This window comes from Cherax quadricarinatus, chromosome 53 (genome assembly GCF_038502225.1).
Source record: "Cherax quadricarinatus isolate ZL_2023a chromosome 53, ASM3850222v1, whole genome shotgun sequence".
Taxonomy (NCBI): domain Eukaryota; kingdom Metazoa; phylum Arthropoda; class Malacostraca; order Decapoda; family Parastacidae; genus Cherax; species Cherax quadricarinatus.
Window position 1 is genome coordinate 19,114,642 of NC_091344.1, and position 19,263 is coordinate 19,133,904.

The 19,263-nt window shown below is 41.2% G+C and overlaps 1 protein-coding gene across 10 annotated transcripts in view; it reads right to left on the reverse strand.

Moving 5' to 3' along the window:
- Window positions 1–957: 957 nt before the first annotated feature.
- The window catches only part of LOC128692343 (rhomboid-related protein 2), a 53,779-nt gene continuing 35,473 nt past the window's right edge, over window positions 958–19,263 (reverse strand). For 8 of the 10 annotated variants that reach the window (XM_070096378.1, XM_070096376.1, XM_070096373.1 and 5 more), the window contains exons 2-8: window positions 17,722–18,192; window positions 15,160–15,381; window positions 14,771–14,932; window positions 11,044–11,189; window positions 7,536–7,749; window positions 5,449–5,562; window positions 958–3,971 (exon numbers count right to left, since the gene is read on the reverse strand). In XM_070096378.1, the coding sequence (XP_069952479.1) occupies window positions 3,726–3,971; window positions 5,449–5,562; window positions 7,536–7,749; window positions 11,044–11,189; window positions 14,771–14,932; window positions 15,160–15,381; window positions 17,722–17,781 (1,164 nt within the window). In that variant the 5' untranslated portion in view covers window positions 17,782–18,192 and the 3' untranslated portion in view covers window positions 958–3,725. The remainder of the gene's footprint in view (window positions 3,972–5,448; window positions 5,563–7,535; window positions 7,750–11,043; window positions 11,190–14,770; window positions 14,933–15,159; window positions 15,382–17,721; window positions 18,193–19,263) is intronic. The other 2 variants (XM_070096379.1, XM_070096380.1) reach the window with 1 other exon arrangement.

A 19,263-nucleotide genomic window follows, 5' to 3' on the forward strand; every position in this document is an offset into this window, starting at 1 on the left:
AGGTTAATCATAGAATTGATGAGGGAAAAAAGGTGAGTGGTGCGTTGAGGTATATGTGGAGTCAAAAAACGTTATCTATGGAGGCAAAGAAGGGAATGTATGAAAGTATAGTAGTACCAACACTCTTATATGGGTGTGAAGCTTGGGTGGTAAATGCAGCAGCGAGGAGACGGTTGGAGGCAGCGGAGATGTCCTGTTTAAGGGCAATGTGTGGTGTAAATATTATGCAGAAAATTCGGAGTGTGGAAATTAGGAGAAGGTGTGGAGTTAATAAAAGTATTAGTCAGAGGGCAGAAGAGGGGTTGTTGAGGTGGTTTGGTCATTTAGAGAGAATGGATCACAGTAGAATGACATGGAAAGCATATAAATCTATAGGGGAAGGAAGGCGGGGTAGGGGTCGTCCTCGAAAGGGTTGGAGAGAGGGGGTAAAGGAGGTTTTGTGGGTAAGGGGCTTGGACTTCCAGCAAGCGTGCGTGAGCGTGTTAGATAGGAGTGAATGGAGACGAATGGTACTTGGGACCTGACGATCTGTTGGAGTGTGAGCAGGGTAATATTTAGTGAAGGGATTCAGGGAAACCGGTTATTTTCATATAGTCGGACTTGAGTCCTGGAAATGGGAAGTACAATGCCTGCACTTTAAAGGAGGGGTTTGGGATATTGGCAGTTTGGAGGGATATGTTGTGTATCTTTATATGTTTATGCTTCTAGACTGTTGTATTCTGAGCACCTCTGCAAAAACAGTGATAATGTGCGAGTGTGGTGAAAGTGTTGAATGATGATGAAAGTATTTTCTTTTTGGGGATTTTCTTTCTTTTTTGGGTCACCCTGCCTCGGTGGGAGACGGCCGACTTGTTTAAAAAAAAAAAAAAAAAATATATATATATATATATATATATATTATATATATATATATATTATATATATATATATATATTATATATATATATATATGTGTGTGGGACAAATTGCCTCGGGGAAATGGATAAGAAGGCTTCAAGGAAAAATATTTGGATTTTTTCCTGAAATTATTTGAATATTCCACTTCTCCTATTGTCCCATCTTTTTATTTTACCAATAGGTATATTTTATTACGCAATATGGTACACAAGACTTAAAAGATACATTGATGGTGCAAAGATGACATATACAGTACATGAGGTTTGATGAATACATTACAAGTACATACTGCTACGTGTTTATCAAAAATTACAATATAAAAGTCTCATCTAGCTCCTCAGAGCTGGGACGCGTACCCGGGATACAGCAGGCATTACCCCTCTCAACAGCTGCAACACTGAGTCGCTGCAACAGAAAACTTTGCACTGGGATCCCTAGTTACATTAATGAGTCTTTTGACTAGCTCCTTAAGGAACTAGATGCTCTCTTTCCCCATGGGCCAAGGGTCTCTGAGGATATGGGAACGAACATAGTGATGGACATGTTAGCCATATTTTCTAGACTTCTGGGACTCCCTGAAGCTGGTAGCTGCCCCTCCTTCCTCCCTAGTGTATTGAAGATAGGTACTAGCCAGTGTGGATGCACATGTGTAGTCCCACACCACCTGTTTGCCGTCTGTCCATGCTTGAAGGGTGATACCATCTGGGCGCTGTTACTTGCCATTACATCTGCATTGTTTGGGTGGCTACCTTATTGCTGGGCATTCGGCTGTTGCGAGGCTCTTCTTGATGTTATTAACCTTCATACCTTGCCATCTTTCCCTCGGATCTACGTTCTGGCGATTCACTGCCGCAAATACACCTGTGTTCAGAGAGGATAGGGGCGGCAAGGTGAAGGGCAACACAAATGCGGATGGTTTGTTGGTCGAGGAGTGTGCTAAGGGAGGAAGGGGTTGGGGATAGCTAAAAGGAAATCCCAGGCATATGGAGCTCTCACTGCTAGGAGGCGAGTTCAATCCTTCCCCGGCACACTCTGAAGAACTGTTGAAGCTAGATTCTCCTATAGTCTTCGCTTACTTAAACATTTGTTTTTATCCTCTGCCTTAAAGAAAGACGCGCAGAGTTGGTGTTTACAATGATACTGTGTGTGATGAACCCATGTTTTTATCCTATGTCCAGAAGGTTGCATCCCAGAGCCAGTATTTGCATAGCTTCTTGCATACGTGTTGGCTATATGTAAACATACCTGCACTTTGTACACAGAAAGTGAAAGATTTCTTTGGACTTGGCTTGTGGTAGTTTTCTTTGCCCTAAACATCTGAAGCAGACTGCTTTTTATCGTTTTTGGAACGTTTGCCGGATTTAATAGAACTATACTAGACAGGATTTCTGCGTTGTGTTTAGCGTGACGGAGGATCGAACCTCTGTCACGCCTTCTCCTGAATAACCCACAGAGGATTCGTGCTTCACGCAAGTATAAAAATCGGCATAGTAGTTTGGGTGTGCCGCCTCGGTTTCATTTTTTCCATGCTATGAATTTCATTACGTTGTGCGTCTCCGACTCCACCTGGGTCCTTGATAGCAGCGTTCAGTTATCCTGCTGGAGACCCTTCACAGGGGGTTCTTGATTCTTGTGAATGGCTCTTGATCTGAACTGAATGCTTTTCCGATTTACTTCTCAATGCCAAGATATTGCATGACTCTTTCTCGATTAACTCTTCCCCATAAATGTAATTTAAATCTTGTTGGGAGTGCTCGTTCCATTTTCCATTTCCGCTCACATCTCGCCAATGTGTTCCCAGACACCGAGAGGCAGGTCACAGCACAGTTAAATCCACATAGCCTCCTGGTGGCAATGTTGAAAAACAAACACACGTTCCGAAAGAAGCTGTTATTGAGGATAACGTTTCTCTCTGTATAGAACCTCAAGTATTGTCGAGTTATCGTCATTTGTAATAATGTTGGGTAAAAGGAGACAAGCGCATCTAATGCCATAGTAAAATGTCGCACGAGCTGCATTTGTGTTCTCTTACCTAAAATATCGTAATTGGATTAAGCTCTGATAAATCAAAATGCCCTCCCAATAAGTGCTTGTTTTGCATACTTGTGTGCGTGTGTGTTTTTGCCTGAAGTGAATCCCACATGTAGATAACCAAACAACGCCGGTGATATTATTATACATTTCGACCATCAACTGGAGTCATCACTGGCAAGTTCTACTGATGAGAACTCCAGTTGTGAATTGAAATGTGCAGTCTCATTTCCACTGCTGTTTTCTTGTCTAAATATAAGTTATTCTTCAACATCGACATGTGTTCATTACGCATTTATTATCGACACATTTCATTATCATCACTTGTATGTGTCCGCAAAGCCATCGTCGTGAGGACCTTCAGGCCACGACGAGTAAGTATGGTAGGAAGTCACTGTGTACAGACCAATGGTTTATTTTTAAGTAGAAAACACTTCTGCAAGACTAAAACACTTTATTAAGAAATAGTTCGTCAATCCAGTCAGTGAAACATTCCTTTATAAAAGCTTCTTGTATTCCACAAGTTTCTTTTTTTTTCACGTTTTGTCGGTATACCAATACCAGTTTCCTGTAACTTTTATTAATGGGGTTCGTTTATTTAGGCTTTATTTTAGAAAATAAAGTTTTGGGTCTGCACAAAGTGCCTTTCTACCAGATTTGTCAGGTAAGTCTGGCTTCTCAAGAGACACAAGATGAGGCTTCAGAGTCGAGAAACTAAAGAATCACAGATGGGGAGGAGGGAAATACGAACACTTCTAACAAACAACACGGTGCGTGGTTCACCCTTCCATGGGGGACTAGGTGAGGCTGCTGAGAAACCGTGCCTTCATGGTGGCGAAGTCAGTGTAGTCGTTGTCGGGGAAGAATTCAGGCACGGGCAGCGTGGCATTGAGTATGATACCGACCAAAATCAGCGTCACGTAAACGAAGAGAGACACCCACCAACAGACACGCTCCCAGCGTCGCAGCTTCAGGTTCCTCAGCATGTTGATGCCGACGAGCAAGCCAGCGACTGCGCCTGCCAGGTGGGCCATGTGGCCAGTCTGTACCAGGAAAGAACATAAAAATGGAGGAACACTGCAGCAGGCCTACTGGCTCATACAAGGCCCTTATCAAAACCAACCATTCCCACCCAGGCAAGAAAGTCGCAGGAGAAAAAAGTAACAATACAAACCTAACCTAACAGTTTATATATATGTAATGGCAGGATATTATGTAAGATGTTTTCAAACTCTACATGACATGTATTGTCAATAAATGACCGACTTAAATGATTTTGTTTCATTGTTTTACCTTGCTTAAGAAAATGAATAAAACGTGATGCTTTTACAAAATGAATTGTGTTGTCAACATGTACAAGTCATGTACTGTCAGTTAATAACTGATTTATAATATTTTTATTACCTTAATTGTTTATGGTATTTAAACAAAATGTGACCTTTTTTCCTAACCAAAATTGTGTCTTTGGTTCAGGACACCTTTCCACCGACCCACTTGTCCAACCCTTTCCCAAAGTTACCCAAGTATTTGCTACCATACCTCAGGTATTAATCAAACCCAAATGTCTGGTGGAGACAACAGCAGTTTACCTGGAGTTTACCTGGAGAGAGTTTCGGGGGTCAACGCCCCCGCGGCCCGGTCTGTGACCAGGCCTCCTGGTGGATCAGCGCCTGATCAACCAGGCTGTTGCTGCTGGCTGCACGCAAACCAACGTACGAGCCACAGCCCGGCTGATCAGGAACTGACTTTAGGTGCTTGTCCAGTGCCAGCTTGAAGACTGCCAGGGGTCTGTTGGTAATCCCCCTTATGTGTGCTGGGAGGCAGTTGAACAGTCTCGGGCCCCTGACACTTATTGTATGAAGACAGTTTGCGAAAAAGGCACAAAATTATTTTTTATTTGTGTAGGCCTTTGACCAAACAATGTTTTTTTTTAAGTACTTGAGGAAGTTGGTTTTCAGTTGACATTAAACATTTAACATATAATGATAATAATTATTTGTGTTGAGGGTTTATTGTTATGAGGTTTTTGTTGATTTTTAATAATATCCTGGTTTTGTTAGTTTTAAGTTATTGCGGTTCAGTCTTTTGACCCATTGTGTACCTCTTTATCCTTGTTTTTGTTTGTTGTGCATATATTTTTTTATGTTTGTGAGCGCTGAGTCCCTCAGCTGAGGAACTAACCACGTCTTCAAGGGTGATGGACTAATTACATCGTCTTTACATCTCTACTGCTTCTGCTGTCTCCTGTACTTGACTGAAGAAGATTAGTGTGTAGGCGAAACATTTCGGAACACAGATACCTAACTGTTGCACATGTCTTAATTATTAACTTGTCAGCATTGTATACCATTAAGATATTCAGAAGGATGATGCCGGTATCCACTACACTGTTAAATGTCATTCGATGTATTATTACTTTATTATTATTATTTTTATTATTATTATTATTTGGATCTACCCTTCTTTGTGCTGAATGACCAACACGATATAAGTGTTTCACCTAAAGACATTTTAACTCACGTTGGACTGCACCGAGCTACCGTAGGAGTCCCATAGGGCGTAGGAAACATCAGCCACCGTCACCACCAGACACAGCACCAGCTGCACCCACCGAAACTGCATCTCTGACCAGTTCTGTAGGAAGAATGACAGTGTTATACTGCAGACCTTTAAAGAGGACCTGGTATAAACCTTGGTAATAGATACCGACAAAGTGATATAGAAAGACACGTGAGCAAACGCTGGGATACGTTAGAAATGATCAGGGTCCCTGGACCTGGGAGTAAGCACAGTGCCTACCATATCGCCAGAGACTTGCGTCACTTCTGTGGCCAATGCTCGCCTGGTATATCAAAGTTGTAGCCTTCAGGAATCTTAACAGAGAGTCATTCGGGTGGTTTATACAACATATGGCAAGCCCATCTTGGAGGACGCAGCACCACTGTGGAGCCCACACCTGAGGAAGCATGTTAAGAAACTCGAGAGAGTGCAGATGTAACCAGACTACTTCCAGAGCCAAGGATTATGAGCCAGGAGGAAAGATTTAAAGAATTAAAACTAACGACCCTGGAGGACAGAGGCACCAGAGGAGACATGATAGCACTATGCGAAATACTCAGAGGTATTGACAGGACAAACGGGGATAGGCTGTTGTAGAGGCAGGAAACAGGAATTCAGGGGCAAAACTGGAAGCTAAAGACACAGATAAGTCACAGGGATGTCAGGAAGTATTTCTTCAGCTTCAAGGCAGTCGTGTAGTGGAATGACCTCGACGAAGAAGTGATAGTGGCAGACTCCATGCATAGTTTTAAGAACAGGTACGATATGGGCTACCTGCCACCTGGAGTCTACATGGAGGGTATTCCGGGGATCAACGCCTCCGCGGCCCGGTCTATGACCAGGCCTCCCGGTGGATCAGGGCCTGATCAACGAGGCTGTTAGTGCTGGCCGCACGCAATCCAAATTACGAACCACAGCCCGGCTGATCCGGCACCGTGTTTAGGTATCTGTCCAGCTCCCTCTTGAAGACAACCAGGGGCCGAAGAGATTAAGAGCGAATCTGACAAGCGGTAAGTTGCGTGGTAGAGGTCAGGAGCTAAGGTTCGACCTTGCAACCACATGTAGGTTAATACACACACACAGGAAGCAGGATCCATACATAGCTTTAAGAAGAGATTTGATAAAGCTTATGGAGCAGGGAGAGAGTGGACCTAGTAGCGACCAGCAAAGAGGCAGGGCCAGGAGCTGTGACACGACCCCTGCAACCACAAATAGGTGAACACACACACACACCATAAATTCAGACACAAAAGAGGTGGTAAACGGACATAAGACTTGAAAAGAAATAAAGAAAAATACAAAGAACAAACAGAAAAGTTTTACCAAATCCTTTCTGTGTGATGGAACACGACTGGGGGAAAGTTCTTACTTTGTGCAGTGTGAGATCAGGGCAGCCAGCCAGTGTTAGGTCAGGTTCGTCAGGAAACAGGACAAGTGTTTCCTGACGCTGGTTTTATATGAGGACCCATTGGTGGAGCTTTTGGTCATCTGACCGAGGCCTTCCGCTGGCTTACCCGTCAACCCCTTTAAAAACTATAGTTATAATTATAACCATTTTTCCAGCCAGTGTAGTGCGTCAAGTTTTGATCAAATATACCTGACGCACACGGATAGTTATATGTTAATAAACAGGGATTTATAAGGAATGTGCTAGAGGAGAGAGTACAGGAGTGAGCATGCGTTAAATTGTATACATACATACATAGGAGTGTATATTTCTATGTATTTATATGCTGAGAGGCTACATAAGTGTTTTAGGGGTGAAGTATTTTTAACTGGTAATGAACTGTTTACATGCAGTCTTAATGATTCTCGTGTAGTCGAAAGGCTTTACTTCTGTTTAACCATCCTGGTAGATAGATTTCAAACTCAGCCAATCAATCATTTACTCTAAAAGGGATGAGGACATCGACACATGTGTAACATCTGGGTATCTTTACCCAGATGTTGCACATGTGTCTAATTTCTCATCTTGTTGGTATACCATTCATATGCACATCCTAAAAATGAACTAAACCCGTAAGAGAAACAGGGGAGTAGTTACTAACCAGCAGGAGGTTACCAATGTGAGCGTAGGTTATAGCGTACACTCCTCCAGAAGCCCCAGCCAGGAAGAAGTGTGGCTGAGTGACGGACTGAGCGAGGGAGCCAGCCAGTACCCCAGCCAGGTATATGGCACCCACTCTCCACCAGCCGTGCACTAACTCCAGCAGCAGCCCCAGCACCGTCTGCATCGCCAGATTCACCACCAAGTGCACGTAACTGCAACACATCATTGGAGGAGAATGCATTTGCTTGGACTAAAAATCTAATGTAGTACCACCTTAACAACACGTTATAAATTGGTCTTGGCGCAGTAACACCATGTTAATGGTATTGTGGAAAATTACATTTAGCTGAATGTATCATTATATACATAACAGTAAATGAACAAAGATAATTATTATTTATCAGTTAGACAAGTAGGAATTTGGGACACCTAGGTCGCAAAAAATGTCCCCCTTCGATACCTACCACTGTCATATCCACAAGTTGCTCTGGACCTATTAATCATAAATGAAATATACATCACCAGGAATGCTGGTTAATATATAAATTTGTGGACTGTATATTAAAAATAATAAATGTTTATAGATACACATTTATACAACAGAAGGAGAATATATCTTAATCATAACACTCACCAATTTGACTGGAGATTAATGTGTCATGTACAGGACCCCCTCTTTTGCCCACATTTATGAAGAATTTGCTGGCCAGAAATTAAACATAATTTAGACAGCTTATCTGAGGTTCCTGGAGTTGTCCTGTCCTGTCGCCTGATTCTCAAGTTATGCAGGAATGCACATCCAACAATTTCGCCTCCTATTTGAGAGGTGTCAATCCAATTTTAACCTCTAGAGCACGAAAAATTCTTCCCATTATACACAACGTTTGTTACTTCCATTCAAACAAAATGGCGACTGTCCCGTCTGCGCAGGCGCAGGTCCAGTTTCCCATTTTCCATAATATAATTCTTTTAAATACAGTATGGCCATCTATTTACATATAACTACTGTATTTCTAGAAAATATATACAGTATTTTCCACAGGTATAAATACCTTTTTACCTATACATTTTGTTATTTATCTGTATTTAGGTAAATAACTAAATGGTTATAATCATAACCATAATTTTTAAAGGGGTGGACCAATAAGGCAGAGGAAGGCCTCGGTCAGATAACCAAAAGCTCCAGCTGCGGGTCATCATCTGACTAAGACCTGGAGTTTACCTAGAGAGAGTTCCGGGGGTCAACGCCCACGCGGCGCGGTCTGTCCCGAGTCAGGAAACACTTGTCCTGTTTCCTGATGAACCTGACCTAACCTAAGCTTGCTGTGTATTTCGACTCTGTAGCCTCTGTTAACCCAGCAGTATACATGTACCTGACTCTCGGCACTGTATGACCCTTGTGGGTTTAGTGCTTAGTTTTGATTATAATAATAGCATGTACCTGAGTGATAATAGACTATAGTGGTTTGCATCCCGGGGAAGAGGAAAAAAACCTAATGGAAGTATGACAAGCTAATTGAGTAAGTAAATTTATTCATGTATACATAAATAGTTACACAAATTATCATATATAAAAATACATTATTATTATTATTATTATTGCGATTATTATTATTATTATTATTATTATTATTATTATTATTATTATTATTATTATTACTTCTTCAGGATAAACCAATCAATAGTCTATTCCATTTGCCTTAGGATCCCATTAAACGTTTTCTATCATTCTTGTGTAATAAAAGAAAATGCTATGGCTAACCTTGTGTCTTATTTATTTTAAGAAAATTAATAAGTAAGTTTATTTAGGTTCAAGTACACAAATACTGTTACACAAATTATTATACACAGTAGCATATGTGTAAATTACCTGGGATAACTCATAAAAATTAGACAATGTGACTTATTTCCATTAGAGTCCTTGGCCTATTTCTATTGTAAGTTTATTTAGGTACAGGTAAACGTCCAGGCTGAGGGACTGATTACCTCAAACTCCTCCTCTCCTTACACCTTTCTGATCTGTATTGGACTGATGAAGCCACTGTGTGGCGAAACGTTTCCTCAATAAAGATTCCCATATGTTGCATAAATGTCTCAATCTTCAACTCCCGTGCTGGTGAAAGGTATCTGGTACAACTCCCGGGCTGGTGAAAGGTATCTGGTACAACTCCCGGGCTGGTGAAAGAAACCTAAGTGGGAGGGTTGCAGTACACTATAGTGCCCCAGCTTGGCTTGCAGAAACAGAAGATACTTGTGTGTATCAGTAATTAAGTTTAATTAGGTACAGGTACACATACGTACAAGTATCATACAGTATAAATTACCAAGGACAACACAAAAAAAAATCAAAGCTACCCTTATTTCCATTGGGATCTTTCTAATATCTTATTTAAACCTTAAAAGTTAAACCAACTAAGTAACTCAGCTATGTGAAAAGCAGTTAAAATAAAAGGAGATATACTAGGAATAAGGTAATTGGTACATGTATGTAAGCTATACAGTGAAACACATATATACCGTCCTTCAACAGCCAGTGTGACTCGAGGCAAGCGAGGCTAATCAGGGCACTTAGTCATAACAATTACCCCCCAGAGACGCACAAAATTACAATTAAACATTATCAGAAAGTAACCACAACGTAACCTTTGTCTGACAGAGCAATTACAGAGAAGCTGCCATAAAGATCTGCTTCAGCCTGGTGACTCGAGTAAACACGGAAGAGGCGCTCACTGCAAGGGCGAACAATACATAACTTAAAAAAATACAAATTCAGAGTTGTTAGGTAGACACATGTGCAACTAATGTGACATTTTAATAGTGGCACAATAAAAATGTCGCATTAGTTGCGCACGTGTTCTTGTACCAGAAGTATTGTCGGTAATTCTACCAACATTATTACAAATTCAGGGTTATATTGTACTTTATTTGCTAAACATAATTAAAAGAGCATAAAGATTGGGTGTGCAAATGGGGTTGTGGCCCAGATGGTAACGTTAATGATTTGTAGTTATGCCAGAGGTTCGACTCTTGGCACAGGCGTTTGTTGTAAGATTTTATATATATATATATATATATATATATATATATATATATATATATATATATATATATATATATATATATATATATATATATATATATGCTTAGTTCTACCTGGTGAGTGTTCCGGAGGTCAACACCCCCGCGGCCTAGTCATTGACCAGGCCTCCCGGTGGATCAGAGCCCTAATCAACCAGGGTATTGCTGCTGACCTCACGTAGTCCAACGTATGAACCACAACCGGGCTGATCGGGTACTGACTTCAGGCATCCGTCCAGCTCTCTCTGTAAATCGCGGTAGCACCTGCCTGGTAACGTCTGTAGCTCACTTAATAAACTGCGAGGTAAGATTACTAAATTTAAAGTACATCTCCCTCTTAGCCAGTACAGAATCAAGATTCAACTTCACTTCCACTGACTGGCCTACACTGGTTTAGCCCTTCACTAAAAAATAATGCTAGGTCTTACCCAGAGTGGATGAGTGCGTAGCTGAGGTAGCGCCAGGCTTCGTAGCGTCTGTATGGGTTGTAGATAAGAGGGGAATACATGGGTGCGGGTCCGGCGGCACCTATCTTAGTGTCCATCTCCACGGCGTAGTAGATGAACACTGCGATCTGTTGAAGACCACAGTTGTTATACCGTGCTGGTCACTGGTGAAGACGATAGAGATTACACCGTGCTGGTAACTTCCCAAGATCACAGATACCAATACATTGCTTACAGTCACTGAAGATATCTCTTTCCCTACACAGTGGTCGTAAAAGTTGATACACACACACACACACACACACACACACACAGACGAATCACAGGGATGTTAGGAAGTATTTCTTCAGCCACAGAGTAGTCAGGAAGTGGAATAGTTTGGGAAGCGATATAGTGGAGGCAGGATCCATACATAGCTTTAAGCAGAGGTATGATAAAAATCACGGTTCAAGTAGATGCATAGGGGTCCTGAACAGCAGAATGCATGTACCTGTGAAGGTGTCTTCACAAAATACAATTTCAACAACAAGAACATCAACTGGGACCAGGTAAACCATGTCCTAAACGTAACATGTTGGGAAGATGTCTTAAATGACATGGATCCAAACCAGTGCCTTGAAAGGATCAACTTCCTGGTAGCCAAAGCATGTTCTAGGCATATTCCCCTAAGAAAGAAAAAGAGCAGGAGTAAACTGGAGAGAAAAAGACGCTCCCTCTACAGAAGACGACGAAGAGTCACTGAGCTCCTCAGGAGTGCTAGAATATCTGATACACGAAAGGAGGCGCTGACCAGGGAAGTGGAAACTATCGAACTTAAGCTAAATGACTCTTACAGGAACCAGGAGAGGCAGGAGGAGCTTAAAGCTATTAGTGAAATTGAAAGAAATTCAAAATATTTCTTTTCATATGCCAAAAACAAGGCAAATACCACATCTAGTATCGGGCCCTTACTCAGACAGGATGGGACTTACACAGATGACAACAAGGAAATGAGTGAAATATTGAAATCCCAGTACGACTCTGTGTTTAGTGAACCACTAATCGGTCTGAGGATCGACGACAGAAATGATTTCTTCATGAATGAGCCTCAAAACTCCATAAATGTATGCCAGATTTCCGACATTACCCTAACTCCGATAGATTTCGAAAAAGCCATTGACAACATGCCTATGCACTCAGCCCCGGGCCCAGACTCGTGGAACTCTGTTTTCATTAAGAACTGCAAGAAACCCCTCTCGCGTGCCCTAAGTACACTATGGAGGAGGAGCTTGGACATGGGTGAAATTCCACAGTCACTTAAAACAACGGATATAGCCCCACTCCATAAAGGTGGCAGCAAAGCATTAGCTAAGAACTATAGACCAACAGCTCTGACGTCCCACATCATAAAAATCTTTGAAAGAGTGCTAAGAAGCAGGATTGCAAATCACCTGGATTCCCAAAATCTGCACAATCCAGGGCAACATGGGTTCAGGGCAGGTCGCTCCTGCCTCTCACAACTACTGGATCACTATGACATGGCCTTGGATTCACTGGAAGAAAATCAGAATGCAGATGTAATATACACAGACTTTGCAAAAGCATTTGACAAATGCGATCATGGCGTAATAGCCCATAAAATACGTGCTAAAGGAATAACTGGGAAAGTGGGGAGATGGATCTTCAACTTCCTAACAAATCGAACACAAAGAGTAATGGTCAACAGAGTTAAATCGGAGGCTGCCATAGTGAAGAGCTCTGTTCCACAAGGCACAGTACTCGCCCCCATCTTATTCCTTATCCTCATATCAGACATAAACAGAGATATACACCACAGCACCGTATCATCCTTTGCGGATGATACTAGGATCTGCATGAGGCTGTCATCTGCTGAGGACGCGGTTAACCTCCAAGAAGATATAAACAAAGTTTTCCAGTGGGCAACGGTAAACAATATGATGTTCAATGAGGACAAATTCCAACTACTCCGTTATAGAAAACTGGAGGAGATAATAACTAGAACAGAGTATACTACTGACTCCGGCCATACAATAGAGCGGAAAAATAATGTAAGGGACCTGGGAGTAGTAATGTCTGAGGATCTCACTTTCAAGGATCACAACAGTGCCACGATCGCAAGTGCAAAGAAAATGATAGGATGGATAATGAGAACTTTCAAAACGAGAGATGCCAAGCCCATGATGATCCTTTTCAAATCACTTGTTCTCTCTAGGCTGGAATACTGCTGTACATTAACATCTCCATTCAAAGCAGGTGAAATTGCAGATCTAGAGAGTGTACAGAGATCCTTTACTGCACGTATAAGTTCTGTCAAGCACTTTAACTACTGGGAACGCTTGGAAGCACTTGACTTGTACTCGTTGGAACGCAGGAGGGAGAGATATATCATAATCTACACTTGGAAAATCTTGGAAGGAATGGTCCCAAATCTGCACACAGAAATCACTCCCTACGAAAGTAAAAGACTGGGCAGGCGATGCAAAATGACCCCAATAAAAAGTAGGGGCGCCATTGGTACACTAAGGGAAAACACCATAAGTGTCCGGGGCCCAAAACTGTTCAACAGCCTCCCATCAAGCATTAGGGGAATTGCCAATAAACCCCTGGCTGCCTTCAAGAGAGAGCTGGACAGATACCTAAAGTCAGTGCCGGATCAGCCGGGCTGTGGCTCGTACGTTGGACTGCGTGCGGCCAGCAGTAACAGCCTAGTTGATCAGGCCCTGATCCATCGGGAGGCCTGGTCATGGACCGGGCCGCGGGGGCGTTGATCCCCGGAATAACCTCCAGGTAACCTCCAGGTAGTAGTGACCAGTGAAGAGGTGGGGCCAGGAGCTAGGACTCGACCCCTGCAACCTCAACTAGGTGAGTACAACTAGGTGAGTACACACACACACACACACACACACACACACACACACACACACACACACACACACACACACACACACACAAACACACACACACACACACACACACACACAAAGACAGGATGTTCCAGAGACTGGACACAGCAACAAGGGGACACAGTTGGAAGCTGAAGACACAGATGAATCAGAGGGATGTTAGGAAGTATTTCTTTAGTCAGGAAGTGGAATATTGGGAAGCGATGTAGTGGAGGCAGGATCCATACATAGCTTTAAGCAGAGGTACAAAGCTGGCTCAGTGAGAGTGACCTATTAGCGATCAGTGAAGAGGTGGGGCCAGGAGCTAGGACTCGACCCCTGCAACCTCAACTAGGTGAGTACAACTAGGTGAGTACACACACACACACACACACACACACAATTATCATTGCTGTGTTTACAAATGGTAAGTTTTGTATGAAGAAATTAAACATGTCAATTGAAATTTTAATCATTTTCAAGACTGAGAAAAAAATAATGTGTCAGAGAAACATGCAAACTTATCAAGTTTGTTCATTAAGTTTGAAGCAAAATCTATTATTTATGAAAAAAATAATAGCTTCTCTTCCAAGTGTAAATAAAAGTGTGTAGTGGGCTATGTGAAGCAAGTGAATAAAATTAATACAAGGCTTAATATGGATCTGGAGAACTCTAGTACAACCAGCAAGGATCTAGAGCTCTTCACCGGCACCAACATTGCTGGCCGGTGGTAGGTGGTGGACTGGTAGTTAGGGGTTGGCAGTGAGAGGTAATGAATGTTTAGCTCTGTAAAGACTGAGATTAGACAAACAGAGAAGGTAAATGACCTCGATGAGTGTGGTTGTGACCATGAAGAGCGCTGGTGGACAGCACTTGTACTCCTGCAGGTAGGTCCTGGTCACTGCGGTCCTCTCTTTCCGTGGGATGACACTGAGAGCTGCTGTGTTAAATGCGTGTCGCGACCTAGAGTACTCTGCTGATGCTTCTGCCTGGTGGGAAGAACACAGGGGTCAGTGCAAGATAATATATGTATACATAAATATACACTGTATGCAAAACAACCACGGGGGAGTTGAATGATAGCTCTAGGCCTTTCGTGTTGCAATCATCACATCAAGAGCTTGCAATGTTGCAAAAGAAAAGGAGGAATTCCAAGCAAATACATTCAGAACAAGCGTGTTTGGTTTGTACATAACGTATGTACTCAGGTACTCACATAACGCATGTACTCGTCGTAGTCTAAGTAACCATCCCGGTTCTTGTCTGCCTGACGGAGGATCTGCACCACCAGGGCGTTGGGGATGCTATCAGCGTCCTTGGTCTGCAGGATGCGATCCCTTAACAGCGCCAACGGGATCCTGCGACTCCTGTTGGGGTCTTGGAGGTTCCAGAACTCCTCACCGACCTGCAGGGTGTTGCCTCCCAGTATAGAAGGGCGCTGATATCAGGGAGAATAGGGAGAGAGAGAGAGATGGAGGGATTGAAGAAGAGACGGGTTAAAAAGGGAAGATAAGTGGGAATTAATGAGAAAAGGAGGGAGAATGAGAGAGATAGAATTATTAAGCCACACACTACTAGTATCATAAAACTACCTAAGATTACACGTAAATACACATAAGCATTACAATTACTACCAAAAAACATATACATTGAACAGCAAACAACTTACGCCACAAATAACCCACACCTTTATGGGCAATCTAAAAAGCATCCCAATATTTATAAGTCACACTATTTGACTAGTGGATAAGTCTAGGCTACGTCTGTCCAGCATACTAGTGAAACGTGCTTACAATATCTACGTTGTCCTGCGTTATCCTACGATACCTCTATACAGCGTACCACTATAGTGTTCCCACATATAGACGTACTCGGAGGCATTGTACAAATTTCTAGCAACGTAGAATCATTTGTCTATTTTTTAATATAACTCACACACACACACACACACACACACACACACACACACACACACACACACACACACACACACACACACACACACACACACACATACACATACACACAGTTTTTGCTCTAGCCACATCTATTTTAACAAATATTTTTTAATGCAACTCTTTTCAAATTATACTTAAAGAAATAAGAGATCTTTAAGAATTACAGTCAATCAGTTATATATATGCGTAAATCAGAGGAAATTACAGGCCTAAGTTGAGCTGCAAGACCAGATCAATTATACAGCTACAGATATGCATAAAGTATTGTAGAAATAAAGTATTGTATAAAGTCTTGTAGACAAAGTATTGTAGTATAAAGGTATTGTAGCAATAAAATATTTTAAAAATAAAAGTACTGTAGCGGAGAAATATACTCGTTAATGAAGCAGTGAGTGAAGGGCAGTGAGGTGGTTCCATCAGTGCCGGGGACCTCAACAGTCACCAAACTATTATCAACTGTCAAACTATCAAAGCAAAAATATATGAAGATTCTCACGGCTATAATGGAAAGAAAAAAAAAAGGTTTTGAGTGAAGCAAGTTTTAAATTACTGAGAAGCGGTGATTAAAAAAATATCAATTTAATCACCGCTTCTCAGTAATTTAAAATTTGCTTCACTCAAAACCTTTTTTTTCTTTCCATTATAACCGTGAGAATCTTCATATATTTTTGCTTTGATAGTTCAGTTGATAATAGTTTGGCGACTTGAGGTCCCCGGCACTGATGGAACCACCTCACTGCCCTTCACTCACTGCTTCATTAACGAATATATTAAATTGATATTTAATTGATATAAGTATATTAAATTGATATATTAAATTGATATTTAAGAGAATTTGTGTGTATTATATATATATATATATATATATATATATATATATATATATATATATATATATATATATATATATATACAGTGGTCCCTCGTTTTTCGTAATTAATCCGTTCCTGGAGGAGCTACTATAAACGAAATTTACGATTTGCGAATCAATTTTCCCCATAAGAAATAATGTAAATACAATTAATCCATTTCTGACACTCAGAAGTATTAAAACAAAAAAAATTTTACATGAAATATACATGTAGTACATAAACAATACAATGGGAAATGATGAATGAAACATTAACAGCATAACACTTACCTTTATTGGAGATTCTTCTTAGTGTATGGGAGACTGGAGGAGGAGAGAGATTGGATTGTTTACAGTTTGGAAGGGGAATCCCCTTCCAGCAACACCTCAGGTACCAATTGCTTCTCTGGGGTTGCTTCTCTTCTCTGTTTCTTAATGTTACTAGGACCACCTTGAGAGTCACTCTAGTCCTGTCTCGCAAAGTAACTGTGGAGAGAGCTCTGTTTCTGGCGTCTCTTTAACACTTCCCTAAAATGGTACAAGACTTTGTCACTGTACATATTTCTCACCTTCTTTACCACAGGCTTGGCACTAGGAGCTTTCTTTGGAGCCATGGTAGCTTATTTAGTACTTGCAAGCACTAAAATGAGTGGATTATGAAATATTTCGTAGGAGCACTTGAGGGGACCTTCACTCACTGGTAAACAATGCCAGACTGGCTGGGTAGGGAGGCCGTCCCGGCTCACACCTTGCGTAAGCGTCCTGGACGAACTCAGTCAACCTATGAAAAGCGAGTCCATGTTTATACGAAAATACTCCTATGATTGGCGAAATTTACGATTGACGAGAACTACGAAAAGCGAGGGACCACTGTATATACACACACACACACACACACACACACACACACACACACACACACACACACACACACACACGAGTGTTACACGATCACTTTTCTAATACTTACGTCACCTGGTTTAACGGGGTTGTAACCGACCGTCATGTTGAACGACTCGATACGAGACATATTGACCAATATATATTTTCTTTTCCTCTCTTCTTTGCTTCGTTCGCCCTTCCTTTCCTCGCTCTTCACTTGATCAGCTTCTTCTCCACGTGTATTTACCTCTTATCTTTGTTTTCTAATTAACTATATCGTCTTCCTTCATCATCGTAACTTGTTAACAGGCCTATACAGGAGGCTGTTTATTTTGGTTAGGTTTCATAGGCGCGTCGAGAGCTCGGTCTCTATCTGCATGTTAAGAGTACCTGATGCTGATTGATGCTTAGGTTTACAGATGAGTCAGTGTTGATCTCCTTGCATCTGATCTTGCTGGTTATGTTGAGGTTTAGTTACACAGATGAATGTGTCGACAGTGGGACCGTCTTCAAATTGTGAATGTTGTTAATGAGGTGATTTTTTTGTCACTCGTCTTACCTGTAGAGTTTAAAATGTGTTAAATTTTTCTGGTGATGTTACAAAATAGCAAGATTATAAAACAGATGTTAATGTATGGTAGACATAACCAACAAGATGAAGAATTAGACACATATGCAACATCTGGGAATCTTTATTTTAGACGTTTCGCCAACCAGTGGCTTTATCAATACAAATGCAAAGACAAAATGAGAAAACAGTATAACTTATAACTATATACAAAAGACGAAGTAATCTTTTTTTTATATTTTATTTAAAACCAATACAGATTAACATAAAAATAAAAAAACAGTATGGATCTCAATCAAATTAACTGACAAACGGATTGCACCTATATGCTGGCAAGATATTGCTGCCAAACATACAACAAGAACTTACGGCAAGAACACAGCTAAAAAAAAATACTGTCACAGGGTCATGAATTGACATATATACACATTCATTGATGCAAAACCTTACGTATATATAACTTGTACATATAACATGACATCTGACAAAGGCTCAGTACACTAGAACATAAAATATACAAAGAAGTTATATCAGTTAAATCCCATCCTTCGCATTAATCAAAAAACCAAAACCTAACATCATAATCTTACTAGAACATTTACATACGTATCCCTAACAATACAGCTTTACATATACCAACATACGAAAAAAAACATAAACCGTCTAGATATGTCTGAATACCATACAGACTAAAACTGAACATCAAGAACTTAGCATTGACACCAAACCGGTATCAGGGTACAGACCAGAATTATAAACTTTAAAAAGAATCGAATCATACATACATAAAGTATTACATAACGTCTGACCCATGATAAAGGCTCAATACAATAGAAAGGGATATATATATACACACACCCACACCCACACACACACACACACACACACACACACACACACACGTACACACAAAGGTTTGCAACAAGACTGGTCCCAGAGTTAAGAGGTATGTCCTATGAGGAGAGGTTAAGGGAAATCAACCTGACGACACTGGAGGACAGGAGAGATAGGGGGGACATGATAAAGACTTACAAAATACTGAGAGGAATTGACAAGGATGTT